The 16,981-nt window shown below is 46.5% G+C and overlaps 1 protein-coding gene across 1 annotated transcript in view; it reads right to left on the bottom strand.

Annotated features, from left to right (window-relative positions):
• Nucleotides 1-2,457: 2,457 nt before the first annotated feature.
• NT5E (5'-nucleotidase ecto) overlaps nt 2,458-16,981 on the bottom strand; it is a 59,295-nt gene continuing 44,771 nt past the window's right edge. The window contains exons 4-9 of the mRNA XM_023650758.2: nt 13,528-13,722; nt 12,009-12,163; nt 10,454-10,559; nt 9,432-9,581; nt 7,885-8,085; nt 2,458-4,479 (exon numbers count right to left, since the gene is read on the bottom strand). Coding sequence (XP_023506526.2) covers nt 4,316-4,479; nt 7,885-8,085; nt 9,432-9,581; nt 10,454-10,559; nt 12,009-12,163; nt 13,528-13,722 — 971 coding nt within the window. The 3' untranslated portion in view covers nt 2,458-4,315. The remainder of the gene's footprint in view (nt 4,480-7,884; nt 8,086-9,431; nt 9,582-10,453; nt 10,560-12,008; nt 12,164-13,527; nt 13,723-16,981) is intronic.

Below are 16,981 nucleotides of genomic sequence, written 5' to 3'. Positions count from 1 at the left end.
AGAGTATAAGTCTGAAAAAAAACCCCATCTAATTACAAACTTCAAGGTTATTTAGAAATTTGACTAGCCATATTTATTTTTCCTTATAAAATAATATCAACATATCTTAGGGGCTAATTTCATTACTAATATGCTTACAAATTATTTAGTGATTGTCTTACAAAAAAAAGGTTGCAGTGTTGTTTACTTTCATGGCGTTTTTGGCTTTCTTAAAAATCTGGATATCACACATGTGACTGTACGTTGTTGGAGAGAAGGTTAAGAACTCAGTGTAGTTTTCAAGACAAACTCAGAAGCTAGTGTTTTTGTTTTTAACATATCATTTTATCCATATTTGTTGTACTTGAAAATCCTCAGTATTCATTGGGGCCTTTTCTCATTTTTGATTGTCCAGAATTGGAACATCTTTATTTGGGGGAATTCCGAGGTAATTGGGGGAGAGGGTATCGGTTTTTCTTATGGAAGCCAAAAGGTGGAGTAAAATCCTCAGTCAGCCTGCTATTTTCATGAAAGTCACTTTGGTCCTGAACCAGGCTCAGCTCGTTAGCTGCTCCATCTGAATGGAGGCACAAGGACAGTGAAAGGCCCTTGTGGGTGGAGCTGTGGTGGAGGTGAACCCGGTAGCACCAGTGCAGTGGGCCACGAAGACTGCTCCTGTGGCAGTGCCTCACTTTCCTGCTTGCTCTCCAGTTTCTAGGCCTCACTCTCCATGCTTCTTGATGATTCTGGGAGCTAGCTAATATCCTTCTGATATGTCTCTGGTTACAGACATTTTCTTGTTTTTTTGCAACCAAGAATCCTCATGAATAATGAGTCTATAAATTTCCATCCTTGCTTGTAATATGCCAGCCATCCTTGTCATGGATCAGAGTTAAACTGTTTTCCTACCCTAACTAGCTTATTTGTTAACTGAATGTTTTGTTTGTTTTGGTTTGGTTTTTGGTGTCGAAGATTGGCCCTGAGCTAACATCTGTTGCCAATCTTCCTCTTTTTGCTTGAGGAAGATTGTTGCTGAGCTAACATCTGTGTCATTCTTCCTCTATTTTGTATGTGGGATGCTGCCACAGTATGGCTTAAGGAGCAGTGTAGGTCTACGCCTGGGATCCAAACCTGTGAACCCCAGGCCTTCAAAGTGGAGTATGTGAACTTAATGTCTATGCCACCAGGCTGGCCCCTGTTAACTGAATGTTTTCATGAAGCATTTCATTCAGGTTCTTAGAGGCCTCAGTACTATTCACTAGAGATTTGAGATCTCCCAATTTGTTATAAAAGTTTATAGCTCCTCTTTTTGACTGCATTAGATAGGAAAACTGATTCCTTTTGATTTGCTATAGTTGAACCAAATCACCTTCTAAAATGTGTATGATTTTACCAGTACAAAAATAATAGTAATTATAACCTTTCATTTACAGAATATAAAGGATGCAGAAGCTGCTAGTTGCTTCAGGGCTGCCCCAGCTGATTATGTAGATTATGCCAGGGGACTGTTATCGGTTGAATTGTTTCCCTCTAAAAGATGCTGAGGGCCTGTGGCAGGACTTCAGTCCTAACCCTCAGGGCCTTACTTGGAAGTAGGGTTTTTGCAGATGACGAGAAGTCATTAGAGTGGGCCTAATCCAATATAACTGGATCCTTATAAAAAGGGGAAATTCGTACACAGAAACAGACATATACAGAGGGAAAAGGATGTAAAACAGGAAGAGAATACCATTTATAAGGCAAGGAATGCCTGAGGCTACCAGAAGGTAGGAGAGGCCTGGCACAGATTCTCCCTCACAGCACTCAGAAGGAACCGACCCTGCCAACTTGATCTCGGACTGCTAGGCTCCGGAACAGACAGACGGTAGGTGAATTTCTGATGTGTAAGCCATCCAGTTTGTGGCACTTTGTTACAGCAGCTCCAGGAAACTAATCAGGGGACCACATTCTCCCTCAGGGAGCAGCTTTTTCTAATGGACAACTATTAGCCACCTAAACTTTCTTCTGAGAAACCCAGCTTACTCTTTGTTGCAAACTGCTGAAGGCAGCTCTGCCACCAATGGACTCAAGGTGTGAGGTTGATGAAGATCTAACAGCTGGCCTGTTGTGTCATCAGTATGCTTGAGGAAGATTCTCAGATGCACAGCCAGTTCAGACAGTCCGTTAAAATCCCCGACACTATCGAGTGTGGACATTGTTATTTTTAGGAAACCACTATATGCCTCAAAACAGTTTCTGCATTAGATTTTGTACATGAAAGCCAGAAAATGTAGTTGTCTTGCTTAAAATACCCTTTATTTACTGTTCTACCTAGAAATTGCATGCATTTTTTGGATGAGAAGGGAGATAGGGAGGGTTATCACATGGCAAGGGGCACGTGGTCAAAGGAAATGATACCAGTGATAAACTGTCGAGTTTCCCTTCAGTCACACTGTCTTGGTTATAGGTGTTTGCTTGAGAGAAGAAATCACCACAAAATTTAAGGAGCATATCTTTAATTGTTTGGAATCAACAGTTGCAAAGTGTTTTGAGGTTATTTCTTAAACCACTGCAAAATACATGCACCCAGATTTAGAAAACTTAGAAAAATGTTTTTTAAAAATTTGTGCTGCAATAGGATTTATTTTACTGACAAAGCATAAAAAGTATACCCCAAATGCATCTTTCTCTAATTTTCCTCTTACAATCTTACTGACATTTGTTTATTTATAGCTAATCTGTATAGGCATAGAACCAAGGGCATTATTATACTGCAACAACCTTTATAAAGAGGCTATGAAATTTAAAAGTATATTTTGTATTGAGTACTTAATATTTGTAAACATTAAGAAACAAACATACTCCTTCTCCAAACTTGTAGCTGCTGTTTGCTCACTGTTAAGGTGAAGGCTCCCATTTCTTGTTGAATTGTTTATGCAGTGCTGACAGGCTCACATGGTCTCACTGCCACCTTAAGCAAGAATTCGATCTTTGGGCATAAATCATCTCATTAGTCTGGGTATTTCCTGAGCACCCACTCCAAGGGGCCCACTCCCAGGCAGGAGTTCTCATATCTATACTTGAGACGGACTTTGAGTGATTGTTCAGATCTGGAGGCAGAGCTGATTTCAAACTTCTTATGTATGCCACTTTTAATAGATCAACCCTGGTCTCCCCTCTGGGGAGGGGAGGAGGGGAGAGTGGCACGGAAGGGAGAGTGTGTGTGTGTGTATGGGTGATGTGACTAGAATAAGTACAATGCTGGCATCTTGCTGGGGAGGGACAGGTGCAGGTTTAGAATTACCTTGTCTTAGAAGGTTCTCTTCTCATGACGCCTTCACGCTAGGAAGAACGGAGGAAGAGCATAGAGGCAGAACTGATGGAATTTCATAAAATTAACAGCTAATACCATGTGTCAGGCTCTATGTTGCTGCTCCTTAGCAAAAATCTGTTTAACACATCTAAATGCCCTTCAGCTCGTTCTCTTTTGTAATGTAAATCGGTCGTGGGTGTCCTTTTCTTCCCTTCCCTTCCTCCCTACCCCTTGATTGCCTTTTGCAGCCTCTGGCCTTTCCCATTATCTGCTGCACCGTTTGTTCCCTGACTCATCAAAGGCACATGGGTACAAGAGAGGATGCTCCCCTGTGTTTGTAAGTCCATCAAACTCGTTATAACAGCCGGAGCTACAAAGGAAAAAATTAGAGACCAAAAATAAAGCAGACTTGTCGTCCATGAACTTGGGGCTGTCGACAGTTGGGAAGAGTGAAGACCACCGAGTATCATTCTGAATAGCAACTGGATATCGCTGAGAGAGTGCTGGACTTGAAATCAGAAGGCCTAGGTGCGGGTCTTGGATCTGTCACTTTTAGCTGTGTGGCCTGGAACAAGTCAACTCTTTCTGGGCTTTAGTTTCCTCTTCTGTCAAATGGGAAAAACAATACCAGTCTTGCCCACCAAAGAGAGGTGTGGACATCCAATAAGATAATGTGCTTAAAACTCCCTTGTAAATGATGAAGTTCTATGTACACATAAGTTGCTTGGTGGATTAGAATGGATATAAAGGAGAAAAATGATTTCTATGGTTTAAAATTGTGAAAAAATGTTACTAAAATTTGTACATGTAAACTAATGGTTTAGGGCCTCTTAGGGCCCATTTTCATTTCTTTTCCTGGGTGTTCACTAAGTTGCTGATCCTGAGTGATGATGGAGTGTCTTCATTTACGACCCTCTAAGCTCAGCTTGTAGGAGCCTGTGAGGATGGTCTGAGCCATCACAAAGCCAGTTCCTAAAAGGCAGACCTGAATCTCACTTGAGGAAAAATGTAGTTCCACGCCTTAATGGCAAGGAGAGTTTTTGGCTATTGGTATAACACAATGATCACTGCCCAAAATGAAAGAAATATTAGAGAAAAGCTTCCATGGCAGTGACTTCCTGCAGAAAACTTGATCCGACCTTCAACTGCTGGATAGATTACTTTCATTTTTGAGATGTATCCAGACACCACGTCGATATCTTGGTCACCTAGAAAAATACAAACATAATTTTAACTACAGAAAAAGTAATTATCAATTAACAGGAAGAAAACCAATGTATTTCTGTAAAGTCCTATGTATTTATAACAGGGAAGATATTCCTTTCATAAGCAGGGACAAAATGTCATAGAACACAAGAACAGTGATGATCATAAGGGCAAAGAATTTGATTGCTTTTTCATGTTCCAGATTGTTCAATATTGGATAATTGGGGGGAACAGAGTTGTCTCCCTCTGGGGTGTCTCAGGAGAGATTGTTGACATCATTGCCTTTGACCCACTCCAGAACAAGGGTGTTAGGGGACCGGGTCAAGAGCAATTAGTTGAGACATAAAAGCGGCTTCCTTTTGCTTGCCTGCTCAAGGATCATTTTCACATGATTGATGGTGAGACAATCGAGGCTTCATTTCCAAAAGCAAGGAGAGCTGATCGAGAAATACTAATTGCCTATGACTACATCAAAATCATAGGGACCCAACAGAATTTTATTTTAAAAATACCATTCTGCAAATCATATATATGATAAGGGGTTGATATGTAAAATATATAAAGAACTCGTACAACTCAACAGCAAAAAAACCCCTAACGATCCAAATAAAAAATGAGCAGATGGGGCTGGTCCCGTGGCTGAGTGGTTAAGTTCGCATGCTCTGCTTTGGTGGCCCAGGGTTTCGACGTTTCGGATCCTGGGCACGGGCATGGCACCACTCATCAGGCCATGATGAGGTGGCGTCCCATATGCCACTACTAGAAGGACCCACAACTAAAATATACAACTGTGTACTGGGGGGATTTGGGGAGAAAAGGCAAAAAAAAAACCCCCAAATCAGTAAGATTGGCAACAGTTGTTAGCTCAGGTGCCAATCTTTAAAAAAAAAAAAAAAATGGGCAGAGGATCTGAACATTTTTTCCAAAGACAGACAGACAGATGGCCAACAGGCATATGAAAAGATGCTCAGTGTCACTAGTTAGCAGGGAAATGCAAATTAAGTCACAGTGAGATATCGCCTCACACCTGTTAGAATGACTATTATTGAAAAGATAATAACAAGTGTTGATGAGAGTGTGGAGAAAAGGGAACCCTTTGTGCACTGTTGGTGGGAATGTAAACCGATGCAGCCACTATGGAAAACAGTATGGAGGTTCCTCAAAGAATTGAAAGAACTACCATATGATCCAGCAATTCCACATCTGCATATTTATCCAAAGAAGACAAAAACACTAATTCAAAAATATGTATGCATGGCCACGTTCACTGCAGCATTATTTACAATAGCCAAGATATGGAAACAATGTGTCCATCGATGGAGGAATGGATAAAGAAGATCTGGTATATATACACACAGTGGAAGACTACTCGGCCTTTAAAAAGACGCAATCATGCCATTTGCAACAACATAGATGGACCTTGAGGTTATTATGCTAAGCAAAATGTCAGACAGAGAAAGACAAATACCATATGATTTCACTAATATGTGGAAGATAAACATATCTATAAGGATAATAGATTAGTGGTTACCAGAGGGGAAGGGTAAAGGGTAAAGGGGCACATATGTATGGTGATGGATGGAAACTAGACCTTTGGTGGTGAACATGATGCAGTCTGTACAGAAGCTGAAATATAATGATGTCCACCTGAAATTTACACAATGTGATAAACCAAAGTGACCTCAATAAAGTAATTAAGAAAAAGACAGGGCATATATATATGCAATGGAATCTATTCAGCCTTAAAAAAAATAAAATCTTGCCATTTGCATTTGCAATAACATGGATGGACCTTGAGGGCATTATGCTAAGTGAAATAAGTCAGACAGAGAAAGACAAATACCGTATGATCTCACTTCTGTGAGAATCTAAAAAACAGCAACAACAAAAACCAAGCTGACAGATACAGAGGACAGATTGGTGTTCACAAGAGGTGGTAGGTGGGAGGTGGGCAGATTGAGTGAAGGGGTCAAAAGGTACAAACCTCTAGTTATAAAACAAGTAAGTCCTGGGGATATAATGTACAGCATGGTGACTATAGTTAATAATACTGTATTGCATATTTGAAATTATGAGAGTAGATCTTAAAAGTTCTCATCACAAGAAAAAATTTTTTATATAACTATTTTTTGTAACTATTTTTTTGTAACTATGGTGAGCTGTTAACCAGAATTACAGGTGATTATTTCACAACATATACAAATATTGAGTCATTCTGTTGTATACCTTAAACTAACATAATATTATATGTCAATTATACCTCAATAAAAACATATATCACTCTAATACTTAAAAAAGAACCCTTCTCTGCAGTGGTTCTCACCCCTGGGTGTACATTAGAATCACTGGAAGAGGCTTTTGCCCCAACCCAATTAAATTACACTCTCTTAAAAGTTGGGGCCAAGGTATTGGTACGTAATTTAAAATGCTCCCCAAGTGACTCTACTGTGTAGCCAGGCTGAGCCTAAGGCTAAGGCTTCCTCAGCCTTCTGTGTGAGCTCCTTCTGTCCAACAGCCATCAGCCTCTTTGTCTCATGTGGGGCTCAAGAGGACACCTTTTTAGGCCTGCTCTTCCATCTTCTGTCATGGAATGGACAGAAGTAGCCAGCACTTTCTTCCCCAGAAGGGCTGCCCTCCTTTGCCCTGGCTCTGTCCTTCACCCTCCTTGGAATAAGCAGTAAAATGGCAGGTCCACTCTGGTAAGGCTGAGGAGGAACCTGGCTCAGCTCCTTCCTGGAGATGCGGAGAAGCTGTGCATGTGTCTTGTAAGCACCCTGGTTTCTGCTCTGGAGAAGAGGAAGGGGTAGTGTATTCTGTCAGTGGACTTTATGCACATGAGATGGTTCTCAATTGCATTTTTAAAAGTGAGGCTAGGGTAGAATGACCTCCAATGCTGCAGAAAATGTTGACTGGGGTCAAGTGTGATGGTTCCCGTCACTGATTCCACCAACCCACTGTGCTGAAAGGGGGGTGCATATCCCATCCACTCCTGCCTGACCTCTTCATGCTAAAAGCTTCTTTGAGAAAGATTAGATGATTTAATATGATGCTTTTCCATGTCCAACCTAAAGGTCTAGAGGTGGTTTTTCTGTAAGTGCAAAACTCATTTATATTTCACAATTTAAATAGCTGTTTAGGTGTACCTAGAGTTTTAAGACATTTTTGATTGACAAATGTTTTTGTCCTGGGCTTGGATGGAGGGGTGTGTGTGCTAGGGAGGGGCTGGGCACATACTCCCTGTACTGTGTGGCTGTTTTCAAACAAAGCAGGAGGGAGCTGGCAACATAGGGGTAGGATCTGGTTTTGGCTTTGCCCTGCTGGCATCATGAGTAGCTCCCCTCTTCAGACCAGTCCTGCTGTTCTTAAATACCACTGGGACAGGGAGAGGAAGAGACGCTTGTGCTTACCGGAGTCATGTTTTAATACCTCGTCCTTTATCATCTGGAATCCATCTCCACCATTGGCAAGGAAGTTCGGGAGGATCAGCTTATACACTTTATCCATTCTGAGAGGCTCGTAATGGGGCACGCGACACTGGGTGCAAAGAACATCTAATTTGACCACTCTGTCTCCAGGTTTTCGGGAAAGATCATATACCACGTGAATTCCTAGAAAAGAAAGGAGTCTTTGTTTTCACTGGATCCAAAGGGAAATTTCTGTGTTCTAAGAAAGGGATTTTGCCCCAAATCTGGAATTAGGGCACTGGGCTTGGTTTTCATGTAGTTTGAGCTTGAGTGAAATTTCAACAAGAGAGTTGAGGTGACACTGAAGCTACCCTTTCTTGGTTAGGTCCGTCTTTGAATCCTTCTGGGAGGTCTGAGCCACGGGCAGGAGCACTGGCTCTGGCCCAGGCTGGGCAAGGGGTGACTGCAGGGAGAAACCACATCTTCTTAAAATCCTGAACCAGCTGGCCCAGCGACTTTGTTCAGTGGCTTGGAAAATGAGAACTAGATGAGAGGTGCAGCACATTGGTTAGAATTTTGAAGACTACAAAATGGTAATAATTTGAGTTTGGGTGACTTTCACAAAACATACAGCTACCCAACACTGGGCTAGAGCATCAGTTCACTGCTGTTCCCTCCGTCTCTCCTGGAAAAATGGAGGATGTTTGCGTTACCGTACAGGCAGCAGGCCAGCGGCCCACCGCCTTCTGCAGCCCCTCAATGCCAACAGTGTGGCATCCTACGGAGGGAAGGCTAGACAAAGCAATCACACCCATCAAGGGGGGAAGGGTGGCCAATAGCTACAGTCAAAAAATGGGGCCAAAATATGGTGTCAGAGTCAAATAAGATTATTAATGTTAATTTAGAGATTAATTCATGGGACTGTGGAATGAATTATCAACAAAAGCATTTCAGAAGTCCTTGGCAACTTGTGAAGCATTTATTCTCATTCAATTTTCACTGTAATCTGTGAGATGAGCAGGGCAGTTTTCTCACCGTGCTCAGAGAGGTTGAAGACTTGCCCCAGCTCACAGTGGAACCAGACCCAGGTGTTCCCATGTGTTTACGCAGCACACTGCCCCTCCCAGAAGTCATCTCTGTTAATACTAATTGGTCACTGCACTCCTTTGCACCTCGGCATGGTTCCAGGCAATTGTGAATAGAACAGAGAAGGGATTTTTTTTTTACAAAGAATATTGAATGTTTAAACAACTAAGATTTTAATAGAAACTAGGCCTCAAGGCAGTTGACCTGCTTAGAGTTTGCCGGGCCAGCTCCTGCAGAGAGTCCATCTAATGTCCAAATCAGAGTTGGCAAACAGTGCTCAGTGCCGGGGCCTTGGGGCTTTGACCCTGACCTAGTCTAAGTGGTCTGGGAGTCCACGACCACCGAAAGACTATGCATTGGTGTTGGGTGGGGGAAAACCCAAACAAGCCTGGTCATGGAGGTCCTGGTGAGGGGAGCTAAGCCAACCAGCAGGAAATCCCACTTCATCTTGGAGGGGGACTTACCGCCCACCTGCAGGAACTCTCCAGTGGACAGGCCGTACCGGTGCACACTGTGCTCAAAGGCCTTCTTCAGGGTGGAGCCTTTTAGTTGGACCAGGTCAAAGGTGCCTCCAAAGGGCAACACAGCCGTCAGGCTCTCCAAGGTAATGGTGCCTGAGGGTAGTCACAGATGAGGCAGAGGAAAACAGCTCGAGGACATGCTTACCCCAAGCCCAGGTTCCCGTAGGACTGGTGGAGGAGGTGAAGAGACACAGGGCCTCGGGGCCCTACTGGGACAGCATCAGCAGTGTCGAAGTGGCTCCTGACACTTAGGGAGGGAATGCGTTCAAGAGCCCTCTGGCTGTGCCCTCCACCACTGGGCGAGATGGCGGGAGCTTCTAAATGGCGGTGGCTCAAGAGTCACCTGTGCTCTGCCCTGGATTTCCTGGCTTGAGGCTGGATCTCAGTGGGTGTTAGGCATTGCTCAGTTCCTCCAGACAGGCAGTGTGTCCCTGCCACCTGTCCCTGTTTGACGATGAAACGACTTTGGAGCATACCCTGAGACTGACTGGTTTTGGCAGTGTATCAGGGGAGAATGATAATGTCTTGAGTATCAGTCTAGTTGGGTTGTTTTACCAAATGATATAATCCTGGATATCTTTAAACGTGCTAAAAGAATTGAATCCAGCGGTATGTTTTTTTCCAGCACAGGAGACTGGCAGTTTTGTCTTTCTCTTTCTAGCTATCAAGGTGGAGGCTGTCAGTATTTTGCATAAATCAGCAACAGTTTAGCTTTGTGACTCAGAAGTTTAGATCCAGCTTGAGTTCCACTAACCCTGCCGTTGCCTGTGTGTGTGAAGACACACGAGAACACACAAGCGTGTGTGTGCCCTTCGGGTGAGGCACTGACTTGAATGGCAGTTAGCCCAAACTGAAGGGGCTGACACGGTGCTACGTGGCTGGCAGCAGAGGGGAGCTGAGGCTGCCCGGGGGCATGTCAGAGAGAGAGCACGCTGAGCCGAGGGCCCTCGGCCTGGGGAGCATACCGTTGTTCTGCTCGTCAATGGGCGACCGAATGCCACCTCCATTTAAAATGCACATGGACACGTGGTTCCAGGACACTGCATCCGAGTGTCTAAGGTTGTTGTTGATCTGCAACAGTAGCAGGAATTTACATTAGTTATTCTGGGCCTTCTTCCTGAGGGTCAGTTCCAGGAATTTGGTTAGCTCTACTGAGGAAATCAAGCTGCTTCCCCCTCTGCTGTGTTCCCTGAGATTTCCCAAGTATAACTAGTCAGAACTAGTTTTATGCTCTGAGAAGCAGAAATAAGATATTGTGACCAGTCCCATGTCAGACTCTCAGAAGCAAGTGGCTCTGAGCCCCCTCTCCTGAGACCGCTGCACTCTCAGGCCGCTGGGCATTAGCACAGCCGGCTGCTGTGGTGGCAGGACAGGGCCCCCGTGCAGACTGGCTGCCTCCAGGGCGGGACCCGAAGGCCTGTCAACTCCAGACCTCCGGCCAACAGGAGCCCTGGCCTCCACTCTAGGTCCCCAGCCAATTCCCAGGTTGGCAATTCGGGAGGCACAGAGACAGCCTCCTGAAACTGGGGAGGATCAGTTTCAGTCTTACTTTTCTTTTACAAGATATCTATTTAGTTAGAAGAAATAAAATGAATAATACATTCTTACTTGAAAAAAAAAATAGTGCAAAAACAAGAGTTTTCTTACACTTGCCCTAGCCTCTTAACAGAGGTAAGCACTGCTAACAGCCTGGGGTGTTTCCTTCCAGACCTTTTTCTAGACATTCACACACTGGCTTCTCTAGCTATGTCTCTCGCACTGACTGCATGATGCTGAGCAGCCAGCGTTGGTCTCACCTTGGAAAGCGTGCATGTTGTCATTTACTTGGCAGACATTTATTGAGTGTGGCTATATCCGAGCCACCGGGCACGAGGCACTGTGCCGAGCACAAAGAAACAGCCCCCCTGGGTGTGGGCTGTGATCTTGTGGGAGTGTGAGTCTGACCTGAGAGACCTTGACTCAGCACGGCCCCCAGGGGCGGCCACTGCCAGTCTGCCCGCAGACAGGTGGTCAGAGGAGTGCTTTCCATGGGTGAGCCTGCTCAGCCACAGGACTTACTATTATCACGATAACTGCCTGTTGTCACTCTCTGCTTGTGAAGGAGGTTCCAGTCACACAGGCCCAGGTCTCTGGAGCCAAGAGGGCAGACGGGTGAAACAGTCTGGCCCGGTTAGGCCCAAGCAGACGTGTTTCATCGACTATGTCTACGTCTTCAGAGTAGGAGAGTTTGTGTCATCAGATCATCTTACAAAAGGAACGCAACACCCGAAATTCAGACATCCAAGATGAACACCTTAAACTAAAGGCTTCAGTGCTTGTTAAGCAATAAAGTGATGATCAGCTGGTCTGGTTCAGGCTCCTGCCCAAGGCGCTCAGTATGAATCCACACCAAGCTCTTCCCCGGGCACTGACCTTTTAAAATGCTCAACTCTGTAACTATCGAGTTGTCCGTCCTTGCATCCTGCCACCTCTCCTTCCTCCCTCCCTGGGCATAGGCCTGCATGCCTGAGGACCACTCACCATAGCATCACAAATCAGGTTGCCCATGTTGCATTCTTTAAAGCGGCATGATTGAGTGGTGCCATCCAGATAGACAAGTGTTCTCCCCACTTCCTGGGTAGAATAATTATATAATTTTTTACGCCATTCGTTAATCTCTGCTTTTATGCCAGGATCTAGAAAACAACAATGATAACAAAAATTAGCCTGCATTTAAGGCAGATCTCACATTGGCCTAAATTTTGGAGAAGAAATCAAACATCATTTAGCTTACCTGTTGTGAGTATATGTTTCTTTAACATATTTCTGTACATTTTGGTTTTGACTGTGAAATTTCGTTAGGAACCTCCATTCTGTTTCTTGGTAATAAGACTCGGAATGGATCTTAACTTAAGGCGTGCTGAGTATCCTAACGTCATCACATCTGTGTGAATACCTATTGGCCCACCTGGGATAGCATTAGTGGTGGTGGGGAGGAGAGGAAAGGCCCAAGGGTGGGCATAACCGGCCAGCTGAGGTTGTGCTGCCTGTGTGGTCCCCGCCCCTCCCTCTGCCTGCTGCGACCACAGGTTCTCCAGGGCACTGTGGACCTCACCGCCCGTCCTTCCCTGATCTGATCATGGTGAGCAGTAAAGGGCAGGTGAGAGAGAAGCACGGGAGCCTGTTCATGTTCATACTATATGAAAGTCCATGACAGAAATGTATTTTTACTCTGAGTCCCAGACAACCATGTAAGAAACACACTCCCCCATTTAATACATAAAGAAACTTAGGCCCATTGAGACTGGGCAACTTGCCCCAGGCATATGCTCCTGGTGGCAGGGCCAGGGTTGGAGCCCCGCTCCGCCCAGTTTGAGCCGCTCTGCTTCAATAACCAGCTCTCCTCTGGACCCTCGCTGACAGTGGCTTTCCCGTGGCAGGGTAAAGCTTGAAAGGGCACAAGGAGCAGGGGCACACTGTGGGACGCTGATGGGATGCGGAGAAGCAAATGGCTTTTGGGTGTGTTTTATTTACTTATTTTTTTTAAAATTTTTTTCGTTTTTTTTTTTTTTACAGATTGGCACCTGGGCTAACAACTGTTGCCAATCTTTTTTTTTTTTTTTTTTAAGAATTGGCACCTGGGCTAACAACTGTTGCCAATCTTTTTTTTTTCTTTTCTGCTTTCTCTCTCCAAATCCCCCTGTACACAGTTGTATATCTTAGTTGCAGGTCCTTCTAGTTGTGGGATGTGGGACGCCTCATCAACGTGGCCTGATGAGTGGTGCCATGTCCGTGCCCAGGATCCGAACCCTGGGCCGCCACAGGGGAGCACGTGAACTTAACCACTCGGCCACGGAGCCGGCCCTGGGTGTGTTTTAAATGTCCGTATTAATGAAAAGAGTAAACTTAACGGAGAAGCTCGATTCTTCAAAAGTATTAGAGACTTGTCCTGAAACATTAACCAAAACAAAAAAAAGGGGGTGGGAGGGGTTGAGGGGGAGAAAAAAATCCAGCCATCTAACTTTTGGACTGGTGGAACATTGCCCTGAATTTCACGTACCTTCAGGAATGCTGCTGTTGAGAAGAATGGGATTTCCATGTGAAGTGACATATCCTTTTTCATCAAACTCAACCTTCAAATAGCCTAGGTATTTGCCAAAAGCATAGGCCTGGACCACAGGAACCTTACGTCCATCATCAGAGGTGACTATGAATGGGTAATTCCCAGCCGGCACCTCTTTGGAAGGTGGTTTGCCTAAAATAAAAGAGCCAAAGCTGATCAAGTCAGCCCTTGTATACAGCTGGCTGCAGTCCAGCAGGCCACTGGCCAGATGACAGTGAGTTTTGAATTGATGACTGGCCAGCTGGTGTCTCCATAGCTGGTCTTTCAGAGCCCCGCTTGGGCATGTGCCCATTTCCGAGTGCCCTTTTGGCACATGACTCCTTCCATTCTCAACTCAGTGGCATTTGCTAGCTCTTCCTAAATCCAGGGCACTGTGCCTGGTGCTGGGGGACACACAGATGCAGGACTGCGAAGATTCTCCTGCCTCCACCCTGAGCCTGGCTCCACCCTCACTAGCTGGGCGGGACAGCCAAGCTGCTTCACTAGACGTCAGTTTCCTCACCTGTAAAATGGGCGAAATAACAGTTCCTAACTGACAGGGCTGTTGAGAGGATTAAATGTCTAAACTCCCTAGCACAGTGCCTGGCGCATAGTAGATACTCAGTAAATGGATTTTTCTTTCCCATATGAGGTGATGGTAACCACTAGAAACTCTACACACACTCCAGAGCTTAGAATCTTTGATGGAAGATGAGCAGAAATGACAAAGGCTGTCCTCAGGTTTTACTGCTAAATTCTGCGTCCCCTCAGGTGCCTTTCCGAAGAGCCACATGCACCCTGGTGACCGACCAGCACACAAACCACCCACCCCACCCAGACCTCACACCCGCCAAGTCCTGCTGATTTCATCTCGGAGGAGAGCCCGGGGGAGAGCTTGGGAGCCACTCGTCACCCAGAGGCTGACAGGTCCACCCCACCACTGCCTCCTGGACACCTGCCTGCAGGAGAGTGGGGGGCCTGGCCACACACAGCGTGGGCCCCGGCCTCTCACCACCTGGCATGCTTCAGTTCTGCACCTCCACCCCTCCTTCAGGGGCACTGCAGGTCCTGTCTTACCTGCACAGAGACAGTGACCTAGTGTGGGCTGTTCTGAATCAGGGACTTTAGAGCAGCTACCCTGGACCCACTACTGTTTCTGTCACCTCCCTCACCACACCCAGGACCAGTCGTTCCTATCAGACGTTTACAGAGGGCCCAGGGACTCGGCACGTGCTGGCTACTCACATGAAGCATTATGAGAGTGGGCCAAGAGCCATGCCCTGGGCGACATCTCATTAATCCGCCAAGCATCCCATGAGGCAGGTCCTATTATCATCCCCACTTTACAGATGAGAAAACTGTCACAGGTTATGTGCCCAAGGTCACACAACTTGAATGTGCAGGAGAGCGGAGTGAAAAGCAGGGATGTGAGACACTGGAGCGTACGTCCTCTCCACCTCCCCACCACCCACGATGTGCTATTCTAAAGCTGCAAAAGCTGGTTGCCAAAGGCCACCTACCAAATCAAACGCAAGCCCGGGGGCTGCGCCTTTGTGCCACACGCTGTTTCTGGGCTTCTCTCTTCACCTAAGACAAGCTGGGGTGGATGTTCTGAAAAACCCCCTCCTGCCTGGCTCCTCTGCCAAGAGCAGCCCCTACCAGCTCCATGACCACAGAGCAAAAGTGTGCAAATTCCAGCGCTTCACAAGCAGGAAACAGCTATTGCCACTTTAATCTCTCATTTCTTGCTCCCTCCGGGAAAAAAAGGGACAAAGTCTTGGAACTTCATTTTCACGAAAGCACTGACGTGAGATCCAGCGCAGGCCTTGTCCCGTCTCCATTTGCAGCGCACAGCCTCATGGGCCACGGGCAGGTGTTGGCTGTGACAGTTGCACATGATCCTATGGACTGCAGAGTAGCAGGGAAGGTTAACATCCTCATTCCCTTCTGTGCTGGTCCTCCTTTGGGCCAGTCTGGAGCCTGGTCTTTACTTCGGGGAACGAGGGGGTGTGGCAGCCTCTCTCTCCTCCTCATCTGGGGAAACTTTGGGAAGCTTGTTCCTCCTCGGAGCCCGGAGAAGCTGGGGACGTGCAGTTCCCAATACGTGCACAAGGTGGCGCAGCGCGCCCGTCCAGGAGGAAAAGGCACGTACTCCGTTCCAGAAAAGGCGGAGTGCGGCAGCGTCCCGGAAACCCAGGGGCAGGGCGAGGCTGACTTTTTTTAGCCTTTATTTTTCTGCCTTCCATAGACATGTCCAAACTTAAACAGAATGTAAAACTTAGGAATCCGACGATCCGGTCAAATGCCTCATCAGATCAGCTCGCACTCTACAAACAGGAGCCACCAACCACCAGCTCCCGTGACAGGGACACCGGTTCTGAAAAGCCTTGCTGTTCCTTCTGTTAGAACAAAAGACGTGTCATCTGCGTCTTAAACGGACTTAACGAGGAACGAGGAAGACGCTTCCCGCGGGGCTGAGGCAGTAGCTGGTCTGGTTGAGCAATCTCTGCCTCTCCGCTGCCGAGCCCTCTCTGCTCCCCTCAGCTCGGCAACCCCAGGACCGTGGGCAGAGAAAGCGATCCAGGGCTTCGCGGCTTCCGGTGCTCGTGCCCAAATATCGCCTCCACGCGGAGCCGCGCGTCTGTCTTTAGAAACCCACATGGCATCTTACTGGGAGAGAAATGATCCACCCGAACTCTATCCCAGCCTTCTAGTACACAGTCTGGGAGCGGGGAGCTGCGGGCTGACCTGGAGAGGCGGGGAGCGGGGCGCCTCCCCACAGCGCCGGTGCCCAGGCAGCCTCAGGGGCAGCCCCGCAGGAATGGGACGGGGCAACCGCCTCCAGTGGCCAGCAGGGGCCGAGAGGGTGGATCACGTGGTGACAGAGGTGCCAGGGAGCAGGCCTTGACCCGGTTTTTCAATTGGCTGAATGAATTACAGAACGTTCTAAGGCAGTCCATGCTATGATTCTAATGTGTACGGGAACCGGTTTAAGAAGTTCCCAACTTCCTACAAAAGGACTGGATAAAAGTGATTTCTAATCCAGTCTCCACACAGCAGCCCGAGTGATCTTTCTAGTACATAGGTATGATCGTGCACTCTCTAGTTTAAAATATTTCCTACTGGCCTTAGGAAAAACACGACAAGTTTTGACACGACTCTCACAACCTACCAGACCTGCACGACGTGGCGCTTTCTTCTCTCAGCAGCTTCATCTAGACCATCTGCCCTGCAGCTCGGCAGCCATGGCCTCTCCCCTCCCTGGACCTCGGCCACCTCCAGAGCCCTGCAACGTGGAGTAAGACCTGGGGCCAGAGGCCTACATGTGAATGTGAATCAGTTACATCTTTTTGCTTCAGTTTATCCATCTGTGAAAGGGAGACAATCAGACAATAACAATACCTGCCTTACA

The sequence above is a fragment of the Equus caballus genome, chromosome 10, assembly GCF_041296265.1.
Source record: "Equus caballus isolate H_3958 breed thoroughbred chromosome 10, TB-T2T, whole genome shotgun sequence".
NCBI lineage: Eukaryota > Metazoa > Chordata > Mammalia > Perissodactyla > Equidae > Equus > Equus caballus.
This window is presented reverse-complemented; position numbering and strand designations above follow the sequence as displayed.